Source organism: Rhamphochromis sp. 'chilingali' (genome assembly GCF_963969265.1).
Source record: "Rhamphochromis sp. 'chilingali' genome assembly, chromosome: 10".
In the NCBI taxonomy this organism is placed as follows: domain Eukaryota; kingdom Metazoa; phylum Chordata; class Actinopteri; order Cichliformes; family Cichlidae; genus Rhamphochromis; species Rhamphochromis sp. 'chilingali'.
Window position 1 is genome coordinate 14,426,332 of NC_137937.1, and position 25,570 is coordinate 14,451,901.

The window sequence follows — 25,570 nt, forward strand, 5'->3', positions numbered from 1 at the left end:
ACTTGCATTATAAGGGGAAACTATCTTATATTTAAAATGTAAACCCCTTCAGACTGGAGCATCATTATGTGATATGATGTGATGTTGTTGTTTTTGTTTGTTTTTTGTCAGGGCGTGTCTGGTGATGGCCCAACTTCTAGAGGACAGCTCCTTCTGTGAAGAGTTCATTCAGCAGTGTCCGGCTGCTGTTGAGGTTCTCAACCTGGTTGCCCAGGAGTGCAGCCCTGGTGAGCATATACAGATATGTCATCAGCTGGTACTTCTCAGCACCATACCAGTTTAGCAACTGTGTGTCTGACACATTTCTGTCATCTTGTGCAGGAGAGCGCCTTGGCATGGTTGAAGCTCAATGTGAGAGAGTAAGAATGCTGTATCGGGACTGTGCTCGTCCACCACCTCCACCACTGCAGACGGACAGACGTCAGGTAGGGGCTCCTAAATACATAGACAAATAAATACATAGAGGTTATTTTGGGCTCCTTCTGTCTTTTCACCTTTGATCTGCTTGTCTTAACAGCCAAAGGAGATTACTTGGTGTCCATCCAGAGTTTTCCCTCCAGTCCGTGCCTGCATGTTTTCATCCCGTCTGACCTCTGTCACCTTCTTGGCTGATCCAAGTGCTGGAGGAGGGCTTCCCAGAGGCACTTTCATCTACGCAACCTCTCCCGTACCAGTTCAGGTGGGCACATCAGAGGAATCCACTCCTGCAGTATTTTAGTTTGTTTGAACAAATATCAACGATTAGTATGAAATATAATTATTCACTTATAATTTATTTATTTATAATTATTTACTTGGAGCCTGTCCATAGTTTAAACTTTTCTATCTTTGTCCTTGCAGGCACCATCGTTTTACTGGGAGATAGAAATTGTCTCCTATGGAGACTCAGAGGAGGACAGTGGGCCAATTGTGTCTTTTGGTTTTGCACCTGAAGCAGAGAAAAGGGATGGAGCATGGACCAACCCTGTTGGCACATGTTTGTTCCATAAGTATGTAGCTATTAAAGCGAAGATACTCCCTTTGGATTTCCTCTGCTCTGTTTCTCTTACTTGATTGCTGACTGCTTTACTCTTTTTTTTGTCATGCTGTCTCTGTGTGCTTGTCTCCTCTCTGTCTGTGTGTGTCAGTAATGGTAGGGCAGTGCATTATAATGGCTCCAGTCTGCTGCAATGGAAGAGTGTCAGGCTGGATGTGGCTCTACTTCCTGGTGAGACAGTAGCCAAAATATCTTTCTTTCCATATTCAATCGATCATTTCTTTTGTTTGATTTACACAGCTTGGAAATCCATACGGCAGTCTGTTATGGATTTGAAATAAACGTTTTACATGCAATGTTGCTTACCAGGCTGCTCTTTCAAAAAGCTGATTGAAAAGCATATCTTGCTTTCTTAACTTAATCTAACTTGAGCTGTTTCCTATGTTAGCATGTTTTAAAATGTGTCATGACCTGTTCACATCAAGCCATTACTGAGATGTGGATGTTCCATCTGCATGAACACAGGTGATGTAGCTGGAATTGGATGGGAGCGTTCTGAGGGCACTCCACCTCCACCTGGTCAGGCCCCTAAAGGCAGGGTGTATTTTACCTATTGTGGTCAGCGGCTTAGTCCCATTCTTGACGATGTAGCTGGTGGAATGTGGCCCCTGGTACACATTCAAAAGAAGGTGGGTTTCTGCTAAAAAGGGCTCATTTATATTTGAACTGCTCTAGGAAAATGTACTGGATTATTTATATGCATGTATATATTTATATATTGACTTTCTCTATATTCCTTTGCAGAACTCAAAGATACGTGCCAACTTTGGAAGCCGGCCTTTTGCATTTGCTGAAGGCCAAGCACACAGAAATGCTGCTGACTTGTGTGTAGACCTTGCAGAAGAAATCAGTGCAAATTTTGAAGCACTGCCCTTTGCTATGGCCTCAGACAGCGATAATGATGCAGGCGCTAGTGTTACTTCGGACTCTGGTTCTCATGGACCCCCTTGTCGGATTGCAGCTGTTGCAGTTGCTCAGCAGCGTATGTCTCTTGTCATCTCGCATTCCTTTTCAATAATTTTTTTTCTTCCTTGTCGATTTGTATTTTTGCCTCATAGCCTAGTAACCTTTGAATATTTGGCTTTTGCAGAGTACAACAGTGACCAGTCCTGCCTTTATAAGGTGGAGCTGAGCTATGAGAATCTGGTCACCTCTGGACCCGACCCACATCCTCCCCCTATTGCTGATGATGAGAGTGATGATGAGGATGATGATGATGTTCCAAGAGTAAGAAAAGTCTGCAATGCTCAAAATTGTGTTGGAAAAAGTTTTAAGCTTAAGTATTTCATGACTGAATTTTGATTTGACTTCAGGAGGACCACTATGCCCTTCTGGTGAAGGCATGGGAGACAAAAGTGTTCCCCACAATTCGTAGACGGTTCCGTAACGAGGCTGAGAGGAAATCGGGCCTGGACCAAATCAAAGGAGCTCTGCAGCTGGGTAAATAACTTATATTACAACATGGCCAAAAAAATCTTGCGTGCCACTGCAGCTTTCCATGACAATAAACACTTAACCTGTGCTGTTTTAACTTTATGACCCTTAAGATGTTTTTGAAAACTAAATGGAGCGTTAATTGCGTCTAAAAGTCAAAATAATGTCATAATAGGAAGAACGTTTTGTACATGTTTATTTAACCGCCTTAAGGTTTATTGCTGATAATTTAGGTTCACTCATAGACCAAGGAATTAAGTATCAAATCAAATCAGACCTCAGTTTTAATACTACATGCTTTAATGTGCTTCATGATTTGATGATGGGATTCTTGTCATCAACCCTCATTAAATAGATGTCTGAAGTTATAAAATTAATCACTTACCAGACTGTCTACCTGTACGTAGAGCTGAGACGCTGTTTCTGGTTTCAGGTATGGTTGACATTGCGAGGCAGACAGTGGAATTTCTGTATGAAGAGAATGGTGGCATTCCTCGAGATCTCTACCTCCCAACTATTGAGGATATCAAGGATGAGGCCAACAAGTTCACTATCGACAAAGTCCGCAAAGGTATGAAAGGAAATAACATTATTTCATGAAGCACACAAAACAAAGTCTTTAGACATCTGTACTAATATTGCACATAGTTACTTTTCACTTGCTGCCACTAGGCTTGAATGACCTTATTGTAATTTCCAGTGGGGAAAAAAAATCAAATGTATATACAGTGGTCCCTCGTTTATCACAGGAGTTGCGTTCTAAAAATAACCCGTGATAGGTGAAGTCTGCAAAGTACCCAGGAGACACGGCATGAGATTGATTGACAGTGGTCTACAGCCAATCAGGACACAAACACAATGTGCTGTTAAAAAAACAAAAACAAAAAAAACATGCAAAATTGCACAAAAAAAATCCACAAAACAGCGAGGCCAGGAAAGGTGAACTGCATTATAGTGAGGGACCACTGTAATATGATGTGATGTCATTTAAATGATCCTCGTGGTGATGTACTGTTTCAACACAGGCTTGACTGTGGTCATCCGATGTCCTGACAGCAACAATACCAACAGCACAACAGGGGGAACAGCACTGCCGAAATTTGCCATCAGGGGCATGTTAAAAACTTTTGGTTTGCATGGTGTTGTGCTGGATGTGGACTCTGTAAGTATACTCATTTACCATTATAAGCGTTTTCTATCTTAACAACAAAGATGCTGATGAACAAACTGTTTGCTTTGTTAAGGTGAATGAACTGGTACAGGTGGAGACATACCTGCGTAGTGAGGGTGTGCTTGTCAGGTACTGGTATCCAATTGAAATGCTGGAACGCCCACCTGCTGGATCTCGCCGTACTGCGGCTAATGGCTTGGTCTCATTAGACAGTAGCAACATTCAGATTCACAGGTAACATGTGAATCCAATGAGGATAAATATGACACGTCTACATGCTGCACAGAATCATTCATGCAGCTCTGCTTTATTTTAGGGAACTTCTTCGCTGTGAGAGTGCACTGGCCAGATTATACTGTCGCATGGCCTTGCTCAACATCTTTGCCCCCAAGAATCCGCACACCTTCACTCGTCTCTTCCACATACCTGCTATCCGTGACATCACCTTGGAACACTTGCAGCTTCTATCTAACCAGCTGCTGGCTCCACCCCTCCCTGGTGAGTGTGGCTATACGATATTATAATGAAACACCTTAATACCATGTGCATATTCTATTAGTGGTAAATGTGACAATTTTTTTCTTCCTGCAGATGGCACGATCAGTTCAAGTTCTGTTCTGCTGGCTCAGTCAGTATTGCACAACCTTGAGGGCCAAAGTTGCTCCCCCACAGACCTGTTTTACCAGGGCAACGCTCAGCCAATCCGGGAGTGGTTGACAGTGGCCATCACCCGTGCCTTGCATCAAGGAGAAGAAAGCTTACTTGAGCTTACAAAGCAGATATGCTGCTTTCTACAGGTATGTTCTGCCAATCTGTTATTAATTTAATACATGTATCTCAGGGTGCATGTTTACAAGCTGTTACAACTCTTACAATTGGGGTGATTCTTGACAGAATGCACCAGAGCAGTTTACATCTGAGGAGTTCCCAGTGTCAGAATCCAAAGTAAGCATGGATGTCAGCTTTCCAGGAGCTGCATTTGTGATCGTGTCCTGCAAAGAAAGCCAGCTAGGCTGTCGTAAAGAGTGAGTTATAGTGGTTTATTAAATAACAGCTTTAATAAAATAAATAAATAAAAAACATAGGAGAGAAAACTTAAAAACAAAATCAAATTGATAGCAAAAATGACATCTTAATCTTTTCTACTCCATTAGCTCAAGTCTGTACAAGGCCCCTTGGGCTCGAGTCATGGTGTATGGCCTGGGTCACAAGGTGCGGAGAAATGGCCAGCTGAATCTGATGGAGGCTGTGTGTTATCCTCTGGATGCTTCACCTACCAACACAGGCCTTATTCCCCCACCTACCACCAATCAATATCCTTCTGTTATGATCCCTACTGATAAAGTGCACATCAAGCTTGGTTAGTATCTAATTCCAAAGGGAATTTATATACGCTGCTTTAGCTGTTTTGTGAATAAACTCTGTACCCATTAAATGTAATGAAGTATCCCTTTGTCTTAATTGTAGGGGTGTCCCCCCCTCCTGGTGCTGTGCTGGTGTTGCACTCCTTGCCACTGGAGTTTCCATTAGCCATGGCATTTGCTGAACAGCTGCTAACATGGAAGCTGGGAGAGAGCAGTGAACGATCAGAGGATGAGCTGGACACAGTTCCCTCATCTGTGCTGCTACAAGTGGTAGAACTACTTGGTAGGAGGAATATCCATTGTGACACCATTTAATGTGCATGTTGTATTTCATCGCCATATTTCTGTATCCCTGTCATATAGCAGTTGTAGTATTACATTAAACACACAAATGTAGATTTCACCCATTAAATCCTAAATTGTGAGATTTCAAAAAAAGATTTCAAAATCCTAAATTGTGATATTTAGTTTTAAATTTTTATTATTCATTTTAATGTCCTTTTAGTTAGAAGTAACAACTCAAAGCTTACGAACCTAAGCTATAAGTCACGAGACATTTAGGTGCATAAAGATTTCCCAAGATCCCAATTTTGATTATTTTCTTGGTCGTTGTTCTTAGGTGGTTTGGTTTGGACAACTGATCTGGCTCCCTCCATCAAAGAACTCATCTTTCACTTGTTAGCGGAACTTTTGCGGAAGATCCACCAATTGGAGCAGCGCAAGAGCCCTACTGGTCTATCAAGTTCAATTGCTCTTTTGCTTAACCCCTGCCTCGCAGTGCTCATGGCCCTGCAGACAGAACTCCGAAAGCTCTATGACCGGGAAACTCAGGGATGGACTGCTGGAGGGGCTGGAGCAGGGGGGTCCTCATCCGGAGGCATTGCATTGGCCCTGGGTGCGGAGCAGAGTCGATTCTCCACATACTTTCATGCCCTGATGGAAGTGTGTCTGGCTGTTGCAGAGGTGACACTTCCTCTCAATGTTGGCGGCTCTTCAGTGGGAGCGCTGTCCTCCACCAGTGCCCCTAACCTTAGTGATTCTTCTTCATCCTCATCATCATCCCCAGGCCAGACACCGCAGAGCCCCAGTTTGCTATCAAAGCGTAAGAAGGTGAAGATGAAGCGTGAGAGAGCAGCAGCTGCAGTGGCAGCAGTGTCTGGTAAACGGGGAAGTGGAGGTGCAAGGCTGTCAGAGAGTGACAGTGCCCTGCTGAACATGGCAGGTAGTAAACCTGAGGACATGCTGTGGTTCCACCGCTGCCTTACTCTGCTGATGATCTTACGACACCTTGCCAACAAGGACCCACAGGGCTTAAGCGTAACCAGCGATGCAGTAACGGACGCCTGCCAGGCTCTGGTTGGACCCACTGCTCACAGTCGCCTGCTGGTGCTCTCAGGTATTCCCACGCACCTGGAGGAGGCTGTTGTCCGTAATGCTATCCGAAGGGCTTGCAACGCACATGGGGGGCTCTTTAAAGATGAAGTCTTCATTCCTCTCCAGGAGGAGGACCCCAAGAAAAAACCTGGGACTGGTGTTGCAAGCCTTCAGGATGGTAAAGTGTGTCCTGAACCTGAGCGCCCCTTTGCAAACAACGGAGGTCCCGAGAGTCCCGACAGCTCCAGTAGTGTAACTCCAGCTATGAGTGTGAGTGCTTCAGCTTCTACCAGCCAGACCTCTATCTGCAGCTCCTCTCAGGGGGTCTCCCGCACTGCCAGTGAACTTTCCGTCGATCAGGAGCTTTTAGCTGTCCCACCTCTCACTCCTGCGGCTGCAGCTTCTGCCATTACATACCCCCAGCAGGGACTCCAAGAGTCACAGACAGTTTCTAGTCAGGAGAGTCTAGATACCTCCCTGTGTAGCACAGGGAGTCTTGGGAGTCTCGGCAGCTTAGGGGAACCTGTCGACAGTGCAGAAACGCCATCCGCGTCAGATGGGGGCTCTATGCACACAGTCACCTCATTAGAGAGCAATGCAGTCATGGCCAGACCCATCAAGGGTTACGCTGTCATTGAGGTGAGCTGATTCAAATCGTTATTATTCCATCTGATTGATTTTGTGCTTAAGATGTTGAAAATGTAAGGAAAATTTCTCTTTTGGTGACTATAGGTGCGTTCTCGAGCCAAAGTGGAAAAAATTCGTGCCAGTCTTTTCAACAGCAGTGACCTGATTGGCTTGTCCAGCCTGGAAGGTGAAGAAGAACTAATGGAGCTGACCAATGAGGAGATCCTCACGGCTTCCAGTGTTAACCAAAGCCTGTTTGACACACAGGGAAGCTCTGCCCTTGAAGACTACTTCTTGGAGAAAACAATCAAAGGTTGTCACTTAACTACAATCACATATTTGCTGCTTTTAGTTTTCTTACTTTGTCTAAATTAAAATTCTTCTGTTTGAAGGTGACAAGCTTGTACCTGGAGCCCGAGATGTCCTCACAGATATTTTTAAGAGCTGTGTCCACTCGGAGCAGATGCTCAGCCTCACGCCAGCCAAGCCCGTTAAAGTGTCTGACATTTACCTCAGCAAGGAGCAGATCAACTCTCAGACACCAGGCAACCTACTGCATACTTTCTTCACCAATGTTCGACCTCCCAAGAAAGTACTTGAGGACCAACTTACTCAGGTATTAAACAAGTGCTCAACAGTAAACTTGTGAATTCTTTGATATAGTTAAATCAAAAATTTGTTAGTCAAATGGCTGGCTCGGTTTTAGTTTGGACTGTCACCTCACAGAGAGAAGGCCCTGAGTTTGAATTAAATCAGGACCTTTTCTGTGTGGAGTTTGTATGTTCTCCCCGTGTCAGCGTGGTTCTCTTCAGGTTCTCTGATTCCTCCCACAGTTCAAAGACATTGAATTAGTGGGGCCAGGTTAAATGCCCCTAACCTGAATTCGAAAAATTGAAGAAAATGGATAGATGGATTACTATAATTCAAAAAAAATAATAATAATAATTTAACTGTAATTTAATTTAATTGACCTTTTTGTTTTAAAACAACTTTTCAACTTTTGTACACAACAACTTACAAAATGTTTTATTTTTTTAGATTCTAAGAAAGTATGGCACTCCTAAGCCAAATAAGAACAAGTACAGCAAGGCAGGAAAAGAGCAGCATCAAGGCAAGGTAGTAAGCACCAAGAGGCCCATCACCAAACCTCCCACTAAGGAAAAGTCTGTGCTTAACAGTGTCAGGTACGTCACTCACTTTTTGAACGGTAACTACATGTATAGAGGCATAAACACACTGCCATGATAACTGAATTAAAATGTGCTCATCTCTCAGAACCGCACTGAGTGAGAAGAAAACAGTGCTAAAGCCGAAATCTCCTGAGAAATCCAGACCTGAAGAAAAAGATGTGGAAAAATCTCCTGCGAAGAAAACCGAAGGTTTGTAATAAACACTCCCACTTTGACTCCACACATCTATGAATTTTTAGCTAACACAAAGATTTGCAAAGGATTAAAACAACCTTTGAATTAACTACCTAACTACCACAGAACTAAATGTGTGGTGAAGAAATATTCACATTCCTAAGCTGTGAACTTATCCAGGCTTATCCATGAGTTTCAAATGTTCCTTCGCAAGTAAAAGTGAAATAAAAACAAAGGACACGAAAAAGTGAAAACATTTGTGCTGTGTCATGAGATAAATTTTAGGGAACCTGATGGAAATTGAACATCAAAATGATAGCAGTTTCATTTTTGCTTTTTTTTTTTTTTTTTCCATAGTTGCATCATTTCATGAGGGCACCCAAAACCAGACACGAGACACTTTGTCATATGTCAAAATCATTAAAAGCAATGTTTTGCGCGGGTGTTTTGTTTTGTTAGTATCTTAATAAACCTTTTCATTAAGTTTCATCTGAAAACTAATTAACAGCTGAAACTGTAGAGAAGAAAAAGTATAATATTTGTATCTGAATTGTAGGAAAGTAGGATGAAGCAGCACAACATTGAAATTAATGTAAGTAGGTTACCAGAGAATTTAAGACATCCACACAATTGCATTTAAAGGCACTTTTGTCTGTTGACACACCGCCAGTCCATTATCATAAAAGTGAGAATTTTCCATATCAGTAGCTGATCCATGTATTTGTAAATGAAATGCAACCTGCTGTGAATGGTTTCTTTAGTCCCAGAGGAGAAGTACTTGACACTAGAAGGCTTCCATAAATTTGCTGTTGACCGAGCCAAGCAGGACATCCGCAGTGTCTGGAGGGCAATTTTGGCTTGTGGTTATGATCTTCACTTTGAGAGGTGAGATTTGAACAGCCTTGTTTGAAAACACACACACACACACACACACACACACACACACACACACACACACACACACACACACACACTTAACATGTTGTCAGTTTTCTTTTGTTTTAAGTAATTCTGCCCTAATTAGAAGTTTTTAACCTTTATAAAAACAATAATAAATGCATATATTATGTCTTATTACTAACTGCAAAGATGATGATATATGTAGAATTTCTAGTGGGGGAAAAAAGCTTCATAAGCCTTATTTTGGGGCAAAGTCCCATTTTTATCAGAGTCGACTGATTCTACGGATGTAGTAAACATTTTGGTGATTATTTAAACTGAAGGTTTTTTGGTTGTTTTGTTTTTTTCTTTCTATCAAAAATAACTGCCCACAGATATTTCTATATGGCTGCTGAGTTTCTGCTTGCCTTTAAGAAGGCGAGTGTGTGAGTTGTTTCATGTCTTTTTTTTTTTTTTTTTTTTTTTCCCCTGGTTTGGCAGTTGATTGGCTCTTAGGGATCAGTTTGTATTAAGGATTCTTTGAGTGTCTTGTCTCTATCTGATAATGTTTCTGCTCTTTAATGTTTTTAATGAGCTCAGAGCTCTTTATTTAAGAACTCCCGTGCTCCTCTGCCAGGTGCACCTGTATAGACACTCGCCATGCACAGAAGGCTTGTAGAAAGTGGAGCTTAGAAATGGATGTGGCATTGGTACAGTACATCAACAGACTGTGCCGTCACCTGGCTATCACACCATCCCGGTTGCACCCCCATGAAGTCTACCTGGACCCCAGTGATGCTGCTGATCCTCGTGTGGCCTGCTTGCTCAGTATGTAAACTGCCAGCACTTTTGGAGTTTCACTGAAAAGTTTGAAACCTCGGGGGGGTTTTGTCAGCTATACATAACTTTTTGTATAAATGTCAATGTTTTCAGATGTGCCTGTGGAGAGTTTACGCCTACGCTTTGCTTTGCTGCAATCGCTCAACAACAGCCTGGAGAGTTTCTTCCTGCCGTTGGTGGAACTGAGACAAACACATACGTATCAAAACAGCATTGCAGCTCTGTTGAGTGAGGCCAAAGGTGAGCGGGATCTGAGCACACATCTCGCGTTGTAGTTTGTGTAACCTATCTGGAAAGCTTGCTTTGTTGAAATGACTCACCGCTTGTTCTATTTGCAGGCCTAATCTTTTATGACACTAAGGTCACTGTGATGAACAGAGTACTGAATGCCACAGTGCAGCGGACAGCTGACCATGCCGCTCCAGAGATTACACTGGACCCTCTAGAGATTGTGGGAGGTGGGTATTCCTTTCACTGGTTCACGTTTTTTAGTTTTTCAAAGTTCTATATCACTTAACGGAGCATTAGGGCCACATTAAGAAAAAATTATTATTGATCATTTTGAGAAAAAAATGTAGAAATGTGGAGATTAAAATATTTTCAAGGCAAATTGCCACAGCTGCTATATCCTCCATATAATGGCTTGTGTAGCTAAGTTAGTGACATTATATTTCAAAATCGGTTTTAGTTACAAGAAAACGATTTCTCTTTTAGCACATAAACAGAGTGTGGTAATAAGGATCTTGAAACGATGGTGCAGAAAGCAACATCTGGTCAGAAGGAAAAAAACCCACAAACTTTGAAGAGCGTGTATATTGTATCACAAGATACAGTCCCACTGCGCAAGTGACATCGGACTGTTGTCTTTTATATGTCATATGTTTATATGTTTGATCCACTGAAGGGGTTGTTTTGTAACGCCAGGCAATGTTGTTTTTGTTTTTTCAACGTCTACTGAACGTCTAAAATGTGGTTGTTGAAGACATCTTCGACTCATTTTAGACTGTTTTTAGGCTGCTTCTATGGGCTCTATAGTCCCATGTTTCCAGATGGTGGAGGGCATGTTTTCTGTACAGAAACAGTTATGTGTGAAGGAATACAGAGCGATTAGTGGACATCTTCAGATGGCGTGGGCTCCTGAGCTAAAACAAAAGTGAGCAGCTGCACGGTGGATTTGGAGCAGAAATGTCCCGAGCTTCTCACAGACAGTTTGCAAAATGTGCGAATAAACAAATACTGTTGAGCAGAGTAGTCCAGTTTATACACAATTGCATAAACTTCTCATACTTTCTGTTGCAACTTCTTGTCTTGCTACTGAATACAAACACACTCACTTCCTCTTACAAACCTCTTCACAAATAAAACGGGATTACTTGTAAATATGGAGCATATATAAAGAAAATGCTCTTTTAAACTTTTTAAATACAATTGTGCTCTTTTTAAAAGGAATTTCAAAAGTTTTCAAAAATACTTTAACCATAATTATTTTGCATTTTAACATTAAAAAAAAATACCAACATGTACTGAATAAATCAATAGAATAACACATAAGTAATGAGGGATGTTTTTAAATAATCTTTATTTAAACATATTGTTTATGTTGATAACAATAATGTTTATATTTGTAATTAAAAATACTACATTTCTTAATCATGTAAATTTCCGGCACCTGTCACAGATGTCCACGTGACGCCCAAAGTAATTATCCTGTCCAAAGTTCATATATTGAGCATTATATTAACCTCCAAGGTGGGTCATGGTTTGGCGTCCAAATTGTGGACCTTGTTTGGACGTCGTATAGATGTCGATTGCTTGCAAAAACAACAGACCCAATATAGACATGGTCTGAGCATCTATCTAACATCCAATGTTTAGTGGGATGTAGCAGCTAATCAATTTGTTTCAGTAACTCATCTACACAAAGCATCTTGCAGAGGCTGCATCAGTTTGTAATCTGCACATTTTGGGGTTTTTTTTTCTCAAAATGATCAATAATTATTTTTTTTCTTAATGTGGCCCTAATACTCTTCATACTTTCAAGGTATCTTGTCAAACGTGCTTTTTTTTCTGATTGGGTGCGTCTGCCTCAGGTGAGATCAGGTCATCAGAGAACACGTACTTCTGCCAGGCAGCACGCCAGCTGTCGTGTGTGCCGTCATCCCAGCTTTGTGTGAAACTCGCCAGTGGAGGAGACCCAACCTACGCCTTTAACATCCGCTTCACTGGAGAGGAAGTTCATGGCACGAGTAAGAATTTCTCCCTCACAATACTTCTGTACTGCCTTTGATTCTTGCGCTTGAGATTTATTTTAATTCATAAACTTCCAAATAACTGGTACAACTAACTAACCAGTATTAAAAGCAAAATACAAAATCAATGGCAAAATATATGAACTTTTAATCGGTTGAGAATCTAAGCACTGGATATACTTAGATTTATTCTGCTCTGCTCATTTTGTTTTTCTGTAATACAGGAAGAAGTAAGGAGACTAACATCATGTAAATGTGGCATTTGCAGTTACTTAATTACACTGTCAGGCCATAAAATAAATTGACCACTTTCAAGACATTACAGGCCAATGTAGGTTTTCTGTTTCGTTTTGATAGAAGTTTCCATGTTTCACTATATTTCACAATATTTTTTGTTATAAAAAAAATAATACCGGAACCTAAAAAAAGGAAGGACATTTCTACCAAAATAAAACAACAAAACTGGCTTTAAGAAGGGGTAAATAAGCACCATGTGTAAAAGGAGTTCTCATACTGCAATAGTTAATCACATAAGCAGAAGCCTGCAGCACAGATTCCGGGTCTATTTGTATTGAACTAAAATTCTTTCAAAGTTTGTTTGTATGTGCACTTTGAATCAATGTACAGCCCTGTGAATAGTATTTGCCCCCTTCCTGTTCTAACTGGCTGTGATCAATGTGTGCAGGTGGCTCTTTTAGACACTTCCTGTGGCAGGTGTGTAAGGAGTTGCAGAGTTCTGCACTTTCCCTGCTGCTCCCCTGTCCCAGTGCTGCAGCCAATCGTAATAAGGTAATATTTATTTTCTATTACCTACCATGTTTTCTGCTTTTTTTGTCTTTTTTGCTCTATTTGTTTTCCCCAAAAATTCATTCATATCCAACTGTGTGCTAGATACTAACTGAAATGTGTTTTATCACACATGATGCAAACTGCTGTGTTAGGAGTAATATAATTCGTATCTGTATTTGTGCTGTTCTCAGGGGAAATATATCCTCACTCCATGCCCTATCAGCTATGCAGAGGAACAGTTGCTGCACTTTTTTGGCCAACTACTAGGCATAGCCATACGTGCAGATGTGCCACTTCCTTTGGACTTACTGGGCTCATTTTGGAAGGGCCTAGTTGGTGAGCCTCTCGACTCAGAGCAGGACCTGCAAGAAGCTGATGTGCTTACCTACAACTATGTCAAGAAATTTGAAAATGTAAGTGTATATTAGTGTTTGTAGCACCTTTAGATGCTACCAACATGACTCTAGTGACCTCAAATTTACCTTTTCCCTCCTATGCTGAAGGTGACTGACGAGACAGAGCTAGAGGCCCTGTGTGCTGAAATTTCCTCCCAGCACCACTCAGGAGAAAGCCCAGACTCCCCCAGCCGTCCCTGCTGCACCTTTACCTATGTCACTATGACTGGTGAAGAAGTGGAGCTTTGTCAGGGAGGGCGGAGCCTCATTGTCAGGTACAAATCATCCCACTGATCGCATTTTTGTTGTTGTTCCCGTTCCCGTTTGCAGTTATCTTAATTCGGCGTAAGTTGTCTTTATAGCCAAATGCCACAGAACATTAGGGTGTGATTTCATTCTGGATATCCTGTGTACTTGTATCTGTCTGCAAAGCTGGCAGAACAAGGATGTGTATGCACGGGCGGTGCGGAGCCTTCGTCTGAGGGAGCTGCAGAATGTGGAGTGCATGACAGCGGTGCGTGCAGGGCTCGGATCCATCATTCCCCTGCAGCTGCTTACCATGCTCAGCCCTATAGAGATTGAGCTGCGCACCTGCGGCCTGCCTTACATCAACTTGGAGTTCCTGAAGGTAAAGCAGTGTTAATTTTGTTGACCAATAATTGTCATCATAGTTCACGTCAACGTTTTTTTTTCTTGTCTGACACACAAAGAAGATGATAACTAAAATAAAATGTACTGACATTTTCTTAACAAATGAAAGCAAGATGAGAAAATTCTGGAGAAATAAGATCCAATCAGAACTAAAAAAGTTGTGTATAAAGGCGGGCCAGTTTGGAAGTGATCCAGTCAGAAGTAATCTAGTTGTGCAGTAAGGTTAGAGGTGCACATTTGATCTGCTGCCTTGAAGAAAGCAGGAGAGTTCGGCTCCTTGTTTCTCATAAAAATGTGAAACAAGGAGCAAAATGTCAACACTTGGAAGACAGGGAGGAGTAGACGCATGGACACATTTGGCACACATGAAACTACGCCGTAAACTGTGTGAGCAACTCTAGCTGGTAAATACACTTTATATTTTAGTCAAATAAATCAACCTCAAATTTAGTCTACAAGAACCTTTTGATACATAGTCAACTAAAATGAGAAGAATTTAGATGCCTAAATTATTAAAACATTAAAACATGCCTAAAACTAAATCAAAGCTTGCTATTAAAATTAACACTGAGGTGAAACATATATTTGTGTGAAAGTGATATGTCTGTGTCACTTGTCATTAAAGTTTCTTTGTCGGGCTAGGCAGTTTATTTATTTATTTTATTCTGCTATTGATTCATGCTAAATATATGAAATACAGAGAGATTTCACTCACCTCGTGTTGTCACGGGTTAGTATTTAATTTCAGCATGTGCTCGGTTCCCTCGTAGGCTCATACAATGTATCAGGTGGGCCTGATGGAGACTGACCAGCACATCGAGTTCTTCTGGACCGCCCTGGAGATGTTCACTCAGGAGGAGCTCTGCAAGTTCATCAAGTTTGCATGCAATCAGGAGCGCATCCCATTCACGTGCCCCTGCAAGGATGGGGGGCCTGACACCGCTCATGTTCCCCCATACCCCATGAAGATCGCCCCTCCTGATGGAGCAGCAGGTAAGATCTGAGGGTTAAGCAAGGCCCCGAATCATCTCAGCTTCTCTTGCAAACTTGAGCAAACTCTAAAATGTTAAATTACAGACACACATTCAAAATCTCAGGCTTGCTGTCATGTCATTTACTGTACACCTGCATACAGTGGGGCAAAAAAGTATTTAGTCAGCCACCGATTGTGCAAGTTCCCCCACTTAAAATGATGACAGAGGTCAGTAATTTGCACCAGAGGTACACTTCAACTGTGAGAGACAGAATGTGAAAAAAAAATCCATGAATCCACATGGTAGGATTTGTAAAGAATTTATTCGTAAATCAGGGTGGAAAATAAGTATTTGGTCAATAACAAAAATACAACTCAATACTTTGTAACATAACCTTTGTTGGCAATAACAGAGGTCAAACGTTTACTATAGGTCTTTACCAGGTTTGCACACACAGTAGCTGGTATTTTGGCCCATTCCTCCATGCAGATCTTCTCGAGAGCAGTGATGTTTTGGGGCTGTCGCCGAGCAACACGGACTTTCAACTCCCGCCACAGATTTTCTATGGGGTTGAGGTCTGGAGACTGGCTAGGCCACTCCAGGACTTTCAAATGCTTCTTACGGAGCCACTCCTTTGTTGCCCGGGCGGTGTGTTTTGGATAATTGTCATGTTGGAAGACCCAGCCTCGTTTCATCTTCAAAGTTCTCACTGATGGAAGGAGGTTTTGGCTCAAAATCTCACGATACATGGCCCCATTCATTCTGTCCTTAACATGGATCAGTCGTCCTGTCCCCTTGGCAGAAAAACAGCCCTATAGCATGATGTTTCCACCCCCATGCTTCACAGTAGGTATGGTGTTCTTGGGATGCAACTCAGTATTCTTCTTCCTCCAAACACGACGAGTTGAGTTTATACCAAAAAGTTCTACTTTGGTTTCATCTGACCACATGACATTCTCCCAATCCTCTGCTGTATCATCCATGTGCTCTCTGGCAAACTTCAGACGGGCCTGGACATGCACTGGCTTCAGCAGCGGAACACGTCTGGCACTGCGGGATTTGATTCCCTGCCGTTGTAGTGTGTTACTGATGGTGACCTTTGTTACTTTGGTCCCAGCTCTCTGCAGGTCATTCACCAGGTCCCCCCGTGTGGTTCTGGGATCTTTGCTCACCGTTCTCATGATCATTTTGACCCCACGGGATGAGATCTTGCGTGGAGCCCCAGATCGAGGGAGATTATCAGTGGTCTTGTATGTCTTCCATTTTCTGATGATTGCTCCCACAGTTGATTTTTTTCACACCAAGCTGCTTGCCTATTGTAGATTCACTCTTCCCAGTCTGGTGCAGGTCTACAATACTTTTCCTGGTGTCCTTCGAAAGCTCTTTGGTCTTGGCCATGGCGGAGTTTGGAGTCTGACTGTTTGAGGCTGTGGACAGGTGTCTTTTATACAGATGATGAGTTCAAACAGGTGCCATTCATACAGGTAACGAGTGGGGGACAGAAAAGCTTCTTACAGAAGACGTTACAGGTCTGTGAGAGCCAGAGATTTTCCTTGTTTGAGGTGACCAAATACTTATTTTCCACCCTAATTTACGAATAAATTCTTTACAAATCCTACCATGTGAATTCATGGATTTTTTTTTCACATTCTGTCTCTCACAGTTGAAGTGTACCTCTGGTGCAAATTACTGACCTCTGTCATCATTTTAAGTGGGGGAACTTGCACAATCGGTGGCTGACTAAATACTTTTTTGCCCCACTGTAGCTGGCAGCTTATTATAGCACCTGCTACGTAGCACGTCATTGGGCTTCTGGTTCATTAACAACTGGCAAACATGCATAACTGGGAGAGAAGTGCTGGGTTATGAACTCCTGTTTCTCCTTTAGGTCAGCCAGACTCTCGCTACATCCGGGTGGAGACCTGTATGTTCATGGTGAAACTGCCCCAGTATACTTCTTTGGACGTGATGCTGGAGAAACTGCGCTACGCCATCCACTACCGCGAGGACCCACTCAGCGGCTGAGAAGACTTGACAACCGAATATTCCCCCCCATGTGCCCCAAACCTCGCCCTCACCCGTGACCCCTTTTCTCCCTTCATCCCCAAGTTCCTGGACTTTCCTCTGAGACAGACCTTATGCTCTGCTGCATTGACAAGTCACAAAGTTAATTTTATTACATTTTCAGTGGCAATGCTTTGTTTATCCCTGCTTTATATTGCAGTTTACACAAATTGTACGTTTCATTATTTTGATTTGTTTTGCTTTTTTTTTTCTTCTTGTTATTGTATTTTATTTTATTTTATTTTATTTTTCAAGGGAATTCAGGGAAGATATTCTGAATTGGCACTGACACGGAGTTTGAGGACGACGCTGAAGTGAACCAACTGTGAGACTTTTTGTTCACCTTTTCCTCCCCTTTCCTTTAACAGAAGGATTAACAAGGTTCAGTCAAATTCTGTGAATTTAGCAGCGTTACGGGCTAACTTTGAGATCAGCACTTTGAATTTAATTGAATTCACGATTGCTTAACATTTTAGCACTGTAATCTCGGTCTGACTCGCTGGATTTGGCATTGCCATTATGGCACAAAACAAACATTTACTCTCCTAACGCTTAACCTAGCTGCCTCCCTCTGCCACCCCTCTGTGGGGGTGATGTTCAGAAACATGCCTTTGCTGTAGGAGCCTCTCTCAAGAGGGTAATGCTGTGTGTGAAAATCAGATGATGATCATGGCTTTTGAGTTTAAGGTACAATGACTCTCCCCCCCCCAAAAAAGAAAAGAAATTTGTATTGCTGTCTAGTCTTGGAACCTGTCAAGTATAAGCAGGCAGAAGGTTTGAACAAGTGCTGTACAGGATATTATGTAGTTTACTGCCTGTTTTAAATAAAAATGAACTCCTAATGGACAAACTAACTTATGCCTATATAAACTGATTACATTTTATCCAAGTCTCTGAAGGGAGGGTATTTAAGTCATGTAAAAAGTCATATTAATCTATTAGTTTATGAATAGATAGATACTTTTATTTTATTTTTTCTCTTTTGTTTTTTTTTTGTTTTTTTTAATACCTTAGTAGCTGTGGCAGAACGAGGGGTCAGGTAGATTGGACGATGGTAATCGAAGCCTGCTCTGTTTTTTTTGGTTTTTTTGGGTTTTTTTTATAAAGTTGCATTACAAATTGTGAAACCTATGTTGCATTGTGAAAGCAGGAAGGGAACCCATGAGCTGCTGCTCTTCCACATTGTTTGTGTAATAACTTCTACTGAATGTGAATGTCCTTGTTTCCTATTCCCAATATACGTGATCTTCACACGTACACCGAGGAAGGGGCAGCGGGTTAAATTGAGTTCTGCCTTTTCATAGTTTTCTTTAATGAGAAATGAACAGCATTCTGCTTTTTTCTTTTCTTTTTCTTTTGGTCAAATTACCCATAACCAAATGTTTAGCTGTGTTTAAAAAAACAATAAAATAAAATAAATAAATAGGATGGGAAAAAAAATGTAAATAGACTAAAGTTTGGCAATTTTTATTAATTGCTAATTCACTTCACCTTATAACTTTTGGTTTTCGGTTTGCACTACTCTTCCAAGAAAAGATTCTAAAATGAGCAAACTAGCTGATGTCTGTTGGATATCCAGTTTGTTGTGTTGTTATTTTTTATGAATTTTTTGGAAATACCAATAATATTATTATCACCTTTGTCTTGTACTCAGATGGATTCAATTTCTTCTACTCATGGTGAAACATGTTTTTCTTGTGTGAGTAAAATCGCCATTTTACTTGGATAGTACTGAAAAACACAGCGAAAATTGCTATTTGACTAATTGGGTTGTTGATTGCTTGCAAATTTTTTGGTTTTTGGTTCAGTTCCTTTTGAAGGGTGATACACCGCTGCTAACAGGGACGCTCTCTCTTCTACTACTCCTTCTTGGGAGGGGTAGGAAAGGTTATAAAACGGACATATCCATACAAGGAGGTGTTACGATAAAATGTGTGCTGTACATTTACTTGATATTTATTACAATTATTTATGGTTGCATTAACTTAACTTTTACTGTCTTACCTCTGCACATCGGAAGCTTAACATATCTAAAAATGGATTATACAGATGTAAAGAATCAGATGGCATTTGAGATTTGTGTCACAATAAAGAAATGTCTTCATGTACAAATACTCTTTGTTGTTGTGTTTTTGTTTTGTTTTGTTTTTTTGCTCTTGATCTAATTATCATTTTAACTAATTGGTCTTTAAGTTATTGGTCACAGGAACCCTCACATTTTCATACTTGACCAGCCAGTGCTGGTGATGTGACTTGGTGAATGTGACTGTTACCAGTCTCTTTTGACAATTAGTTCTCATCATGACGTCATGGTTTGTCTATTTTAAAACATGCTTTGTATGTTTTACTGGCAGTTAAGTAACTGCCAGTAAAACAGTAAAACTGACTCAATAGTTGGATTCTGTTTCATTGTGTGTTCTATTCAAAGAAAACTGTCTTGAGCAATGTGTGTAATTGAGGAAGAGACCAAAAGACTTTGTGTGCTGTCAGTGCTTACTGAGCTTTTATACTGCTTTGCTGAAATTTCTAGGTCAAATTTAAGACATACAGTTAGGTCTATATATATTTGAACACTGACACATGTTTATTTTTATTTTTTTACTTGTTTACTTATGTTTACTGAAACATATTCCAGTAATAGTTATATAATGGACATGGACATAATGTGTAAATGTAAACTTTAAGCTGTCATTTAAGAGTATTTACAGTAAAACTGGATAAAGGGTTTAGGAGTTTTAGCTCCTTAACATGTGCCACCTTTTTTAAAGGGGACCAGAAGTAACTGGACAATCGACTAAAAGGCTCTTTATTGGACAGGTGTGGGCAATCCCTTTATCATGTTGTTATCAGTTAAGCAGATCAAAGGCCTGGAGTTGATTTGAAGTGTGGTGCTTGTATTTGGAAGATTTTGCTGTGAATGGACAACTTGCGGTCAAAGGGGCTCTCTGACACCACCAGGAACTCAATTATTACTCACTTAAGGAGACCAGAGTGTAAATGCGGTGTAATGGAAACATAATAAGTAGCTAAACTCCAAATTAACTTAGCTTAAATGCTGTTTTTGAAATATTATACCAAAGCAATTTACAAACCAAATATAATACATATATAATATGCACTGTATACACGTGCAGTAGCATGGTGTGCACACTGCACTCCATGCCCAGATATCCCAAGTTATTAGCTTAAACCTTAAAATGCTATTTTATGCCGAACTGTGTTGTCTTTGGCATTTTTCTTACAAATGGGGAAAATCAGCTGCTAGTAACAAAGTGCCTAACCATACAATTCAAAATAGTTTTTTTGCTAAGCTGTCTGTTATGTAAACACACAACACTGGTTAGGTGCTTGAATGATTCGTAGGTGAGTGTTAAGTTGCTTAACTAGAAAAATTTGCATTTCCTGCGAAAATGCTGTGTGGATGCCTTAACGCTGAAGATTTCTGCTGAAAAAAACAAAAACAAAAAAAACCCCATGAGCAGGATTCGAACCTGGCCCTTTGGGTCTCAAGGCGGCTACTCATCTCACTGAGCCAAACTCCTGCTCACAATGAAAAGGTGGAGAGACTGACAATTACTAATAATAATGGATTGGATTTATATAGCGCTTTTCAAGGCACCCAAAGCGCTTTACAATGCCACTATTCATTCACACACTGGTGGAGGCAAGCTACGGTTGTAGCCACAGCTGCCCTGGGGCAGACTGACAGAAGCGAGGCTGCCATATCGCGCCATTGGCCCCTCTGGCTAACACCAGTAGGCAGTAGGGTAAAGTGTCTTGCCCAAGGACACAACGGCCAGGACAGAGAGCCCGGGGATTGAACCGGCAACCTTCCGGTTACAGATGCGCTTCCCAACCCCCTGAGCCACGGTCGCTGAAATGAGCAGAAGCTGCTGAGAATTGTGCTGATAAGAGGTGAAAAGGCTAAAAATTTTGCAGAAAAGAGGTGAATCAGCAGAATTTCTGCTGAAAAGAGTTTTTTCTGAAAACAGCTGAGATTTGTGCTAATAAGAGGTGAAAAGGCGGGTGTCTAATGATTAGGAAACTGTTTCAATGGAACGATGGCTGTCAAGAAAAATGGGTGATAATGACTGTGTTTTGTAACCATGTCTTCAGACAGTTTTTTGGAAATTCAGTTGTGACACAATGACTCACACTCAGTGCCTGCCTTTGTTTGTTGGTGATTGGGGATGCCAGCACTGTGTCCAACTCCTTTAGATGGGAGAGAGAAAGTAAATCCATCATGGGTAGATTCAAATAAAACAAGAACAAGATGAAACTAGGCATCTAATAACGGGGAACTGTTTTTAATAACATCTACTTTGTGGACATTTTTTTTTTTAATATTCTTTCCCAACTGTATCAGTACTAAGCAGGAGGTTGTGTTTTTTCTATGATTTGGTTCTCAGATTGTTATAATAATTACATAATAATAAGCACATTTCACAAAAATTGTGCTTGCAATCAGAAAGTCATTCACTTTTGGGTTGTCTCATCCTCATCATGACTGGGAGGAGTCTGGTCTGAATGAGCAATGCTGATTGGTTGAGAAATGGGTTTGGTTTGTCAAGTCCACAGACAAGTGCTACATAAATTTGACAAATTTTAGTGATAAAGAGACACAAGAATAAGGATCCACAGGATCTGTAATATTCAGGGAAACATGTCTACAACTAGGTGAGCTGAAACCTGTGTTCTTCTCGTATAAATGACCGCATTGTGAATTGATATTTTGTAATTTTTTTAGGTTGATGTTTTAAATTTTTGATCTTTTTGCTTGCCCTTTGGTCCAAAGTGAAATGAAGACCCAGCAGGATCTTCACGTGGCCACTCCAGTGAGGGAGAGCCTTGCCCTGACCAAACTGGCCGGGACCTCTATTTACCTCAAGCTGGATTCGTCGCAACCGACAGGATCCTTCAAGATCAGGGGCCTCGGTCACCTGTGCAAAACGGTGAGTAATTCCTATCTGGCAATGATTTGATTTCCCCTGCATTTGAAAGAGGATCTTGTCGGGAGTGAAAGGAACCGGCAAGGGTCAGTTTACTGGCTCATGAATTCTGTGTTGACATGTTTGTTATGGGTTTCCTTGTAGCTGGCAGAGCGAGGATATGAGCGATTTGTCTGCTGTTCAGGTGAGAATACAACAGTCTCTACTTTACCATATTGATGCATTCAGTGTGTCTAATTTAATTGTTTGTTTGTTTGTTTGTTTCAATAGGAGGAAATGCCGGCATGGCAGCAGCTTATTCTGCCCGCAAGCTCGGGGTTCCTGCAACTATCATTGTCCCAAACGTCACACCGAACATAACAGTGGAGAAAATGAGGGATGAGGGAGCCACTGTGATCATTCATGGCAAGGTTAGTTAAATGTTCCTCAGTCACTTTTTTACTTTTTCCCAGAACAAATGAATGTACGAGGGTGGTAGATTCTGAATGAATATGCTTCATTTTATTAACCCACAGGTTACATTTAGAATACAAGATGACTATTAAATGGTTTTCATTGATTGAAGGGAACTTGGTGGGGGGGGGGGAGATATACCAGATCATTTGTATGTTTTCTTTTCCACAGAATGTAGATGAAGGCATTGCATACGGACAGGAGCTTGTGGCAAACAACGCTGGCTGGATATACATCCCTCCCTTTGATGATCCCCTCATCTGGTAAGATGGCTTCAGTTGGCATCCTCGGAGCTGTGACTGTGTTTACATTAGCCTTCTGTTACTGTGACACCTGTCTTATCATGCATGAACAGAGCAGTTGCAAGGAGTAAATGAGATGATGTGGCAAGATGTATGTTATCACAGCTATTCTGGGGGAGGTTGTCAGATAACTAATTTGTTTGAGATGTCACATTCAAAGTGTTAAGCTTAACCATAAATTATTGAAATTATGGGTTACTTGGTATATTATTGGCATTTGATAATCATATGCCACAACCAAGCTTTATAAACCAGGCTGCACCATGCAGAGATTTCCTATATTGCTGTGCATTAAAGCAAAATCAGTGCTGAGTTTCTAGAAACTGACAGCTTGCGTTTGTGTACAAAGGGAAGGCCACACATCTCTGGTGAAGGAGCTGGAGCACGACCTGAAGGAGAAGCCAGGAGCGATAGTGCTGTCAGTGGGAGGCGGGGGCCTGCTGAATGGGGTGGTGGAGGGACTGCGTCGCGCCAACTGGGCTGACGTCCCTGTTGTAGCCATGGAAACTATGGGTGCACATAGCCTCCATGCAGCCATGGAGGCTGGAGAGCATGTGACTTTACCTGCGATTACAAGGTACTGCTGATTAGCTAATTAACTAAAAAAAATAAGGGTGTCAACAAATGTTTGGACTGGTGGTGAACAGCGGCCTTGTATTATACTCTACAGTGTTGCAACCACACTGGGCGTGGCAAAGGTCTCAGCGCAGACAATGAAACTGTCACAAGAACACCCGATTCTGTCAGAAGTAGTCACAGACCAGGAGGCTGTGAAAGCTGTTGAACGCTTTGTGGGTGAGTACAACCTGAAGAGACAAACAACAGATTTGAAATGACCGATCTGATCACAGATCTCTCCTGATATTCTGCCTCTGCAGATGATGAGAAGATCCTGGTGGAGCCTGCCTGTGGTGCTGCTCTGGCAGCGGTGTACAGTGGCATTATCAAAAGGCTGAGGGATGAGCGCAAGCTGCCGCAGCACCTGGGCCCTGTGATCATTGTGGTGTGTGGCGGCAACAACATCAGCTTGGAGCAACTGAACAAGTTGAAAAAGCAGCTTGGCATTATTTAACTTCACCCTGAGTTTTCCTGACCTTTCTTCCTTTTCCCCACCTGCTCACAAACCCTAAACCCTATTTTACTCTCTGTAATATATTATAAGTACTTGTATGGGATATGTTTATTAATTGTGTTTCTGTTTATAAGGTCTGTCTGAAAAACAATAATTTAACCCACATTTAAGCTGCATTTGATTTGTATTTAGTATGTTTTGTTTGTAGGGCCGTTACATATGGTATATATGTGGTGTATACTGACTGTATGTTAGGCACCAACATGAAAATTTAGTAAAGATGCACAAAACTCCATTTGACGTAAAACAGTTCACTCAGTGTGTAACTGTTCACCATAAAATATGTGAAAAAAAAAACCAGGTCTAATTATTTATTAGTTATTGGCCTTAAAAATAACCAAATTTCAGACTATTCTTTATTTTAAACTATAGTTCTGTTCTTTGTCTTAAAACTAACAAGTTCTTCAATTTACCGTATTGGCCAAAAGTCTTGAGCCACCTTTGATTTCTTTGTATTTTACTTGCAAAAAGCCACTGTATTTATTTATTTATTTATTGTAATTTAAAAAACTGTCTTGAGCAATAGCTCTCGAGAGTTAATCAACAGTTTGATTGGCATAAAATATATATTTTCTTGCACCAACAAGCTGATTCCCAAAGAGCTATTAGCCCAAAATCTGGAACATCACAGCATGGTGTGCAGCATTTCCTTAAAAATTTTAAGCAAGCTGAACAAGTAGAGGATTAAAAAAGAAGAACTGGGCTGAAAATCAGTGTCAACAGGTCTTGTCATTCATATGTAGGGGATAGTTTGAGGCTAAATTTCAGCCAGTGATGTTTGGGATTTTTGTTGAAACTGATGGAATTATGAACACAGAAAAGTACATTCAGAATTTGATCAAACATGTAATACCATCTGAAAAGGATTTTGAATGACAGTGGCTTCATTTTTCAACATGACTGATGCCAAACACACTGCCAGTGTAGTAAAAACAGCATGAAGAACTATTTTAGATTACTCAAGCTTGTCTAAGAGAGTTATGTTAGAGAATAAATGTGGGCATACCAAATATTGATTACCAAGTGCGCTACAATTGTAAAAAGTCTCTTTATACCTTATATACTGCATCTCCATGTCTTTTTTTCAATGTTTCAATAAATCGCTCCATTTATTTCCTATTTTCTTAGCAAACGATAAAGAAATGGGTAGCTCAACACTTTTTCACCTTACTGCAACTTTTAATTTATACTCAAAACTGAGCAAGATTCAAACTCCAAGCTTTTAAGAAATCAAGAATGCAAAAATGTTTAGTTAGGACAACACAGCAATGGCAGTTTTTACAACAGCTAACACGAATATTTCTTTTTGAGTGAAAAGGATTAAAAACTTTTTAAAGGCCTAAAGCTTCTCCGTGAAGGATTGTTACACCATCTGTTGGTGAGGAATTGCACATAATGAATTAATTACTTAAAAGTCCTATTTTAGTTTCAGTCTTTATGAGAATATATCTAAGCCACAGATCTGATTGGAAAAAAAAGAATCTAAAAAGTAGCCTTCGTGATGCGATTGTTAAGTTAATTTG

At 41.0% G+C, this 25,570-nt stretch overlaps 2 protein-coding genes across 2 annotated transcripts in view; both read left to right on the top strand.

Moving 5' to 3' along the window:
* hectd4 (HECT domain E3 ubiquitin protein ligase 4) overlaps positions 1-19,314 on the top strand; it is a 40,733-nt gene extending 21,419 nt beyond the window's left edge. Inside the window, exons 44-76 of the mRNA XM_080893238.1 lie at positions 112-227; positions 322-425; positions 518-679; positions 841-989; positions 1,128-1,207; positions 1,502-1,665; positions 1,781-2,018; positions 2,127-2,263; positions 2,350-2,476; positions 2,904-3,041; positions 3,496-3,632; positions 3,715-3,875; positions 3,958-4,139; positions 4,233-4,438; positions 4,536-4,666; positions 4,796-5,001; positions 5,109-5,288; positions 5,625-7,018; positions 7,112-7,319; positions 7,399-7,622; positions 8,045-8,190; positions 8,282-8,385; positions 9,132-9,255; positions 9,887-10,077; positions 10,183-10,329; positions 10,428-10,547; positions 12,180-12,335; positions 13,024-13,127; positions 13,319-13,540; positions 13,631-13,797; positions 13,955-14,150; positions 14,944-15,166; positions 17,036-19,314. Coding sequence (XP_080749364.1) covers positions 112-227; positions 322-425; positions 518-679; positions 841-989; positions 1,128-1,207; positions 1,502-1,665; positions 1,781-2,018; positions 2,127-2,263; positions 2,350-2,476; positions 2,904-3,041; positions 3,496-3,632; positions 3,715-3,875; positions 3,958-4,139; positions 4,233-4,438; positions 4,536-4,666; positions 4,796-5,001; positions 5,109-5,288; positions 5,625-7,018; positions 7,112-7,319; positions 7,399-7,622; positions 8,045-8,190; positions 8,282-8,385; positions 9,132-9,255; positions 9,887-10,077; positions 10,183-10,329; positions 10,428-10,547; positions 12,180-12,335; positions 13,024-13,127; positions 13,319-13,540; positions 13,631-13,797; positions 13,955-14,150; positions 14,944-15,166; positions 17,036-17,172 — 6,481 coding nt within the window. The 3' untranslated portion in view covers positions 17,173-19,314. The remainder of the gene's footprint in view (positions 1-111; positions 228-321; positions 426-517; positions 680-840; positions 990-1,127; positions 1,208-1,501; positions 1,666-1,780; positions 2,019-2,126; positions 2,264-2,349; positions 2,477-2,903; positions 3,042-3,495; positions 3,633-3,714; positions 3,876-3,957; positions 4,140-4,232; positions 4,439-4,535; positions 4,667-4,795; positions 5,002-5,108; positions 5,289-5,624; positions 7,019-7,111; positions 7,320-7,398; positions 7,623-8,044; positions 8,191-8,281; positions 8,386-9,131; positions 9,256-9,886; positions 10,078-10,182; positions 10,330-10,427; positions 10,548-12,179; positions 12,336-13,023; positions 13,128-13,318; positions 13,541-13,630; positions 13,798-13,954; positions 14,151-14,943; positions 15,167-17,035) is intronic.
* Positions 19,315-22,010: 2,696 nt separating this feature from the next.
* Positions 22,011-24,265, top strand: LOC308404391 (L-serine dehydratase/L-threonine deaminase-like; the record flags this gene model as incomplete). Its single annotated transcript, XM_080894418.1, has 7 exons — positions 22,011-22,163; positions 22,305-22,344; positions 22,431-22,570; positions 22,785-22,876; positions 23,265-23,492; positions 23,586-23,710; positions 23,794-24,265. The coding sequence occupies 7 exons, from the start codon at positions 22,011-22,013 to the stop codon at positions 23,985-23,987; spliced, it is 972 nt and encodes a 323-aa protein (XP_080750544.1). The 3' UTR covers positions 23,988-24,265.
* Positions 24,266-25,570: the final 1,305 nt, after the last annotated feature.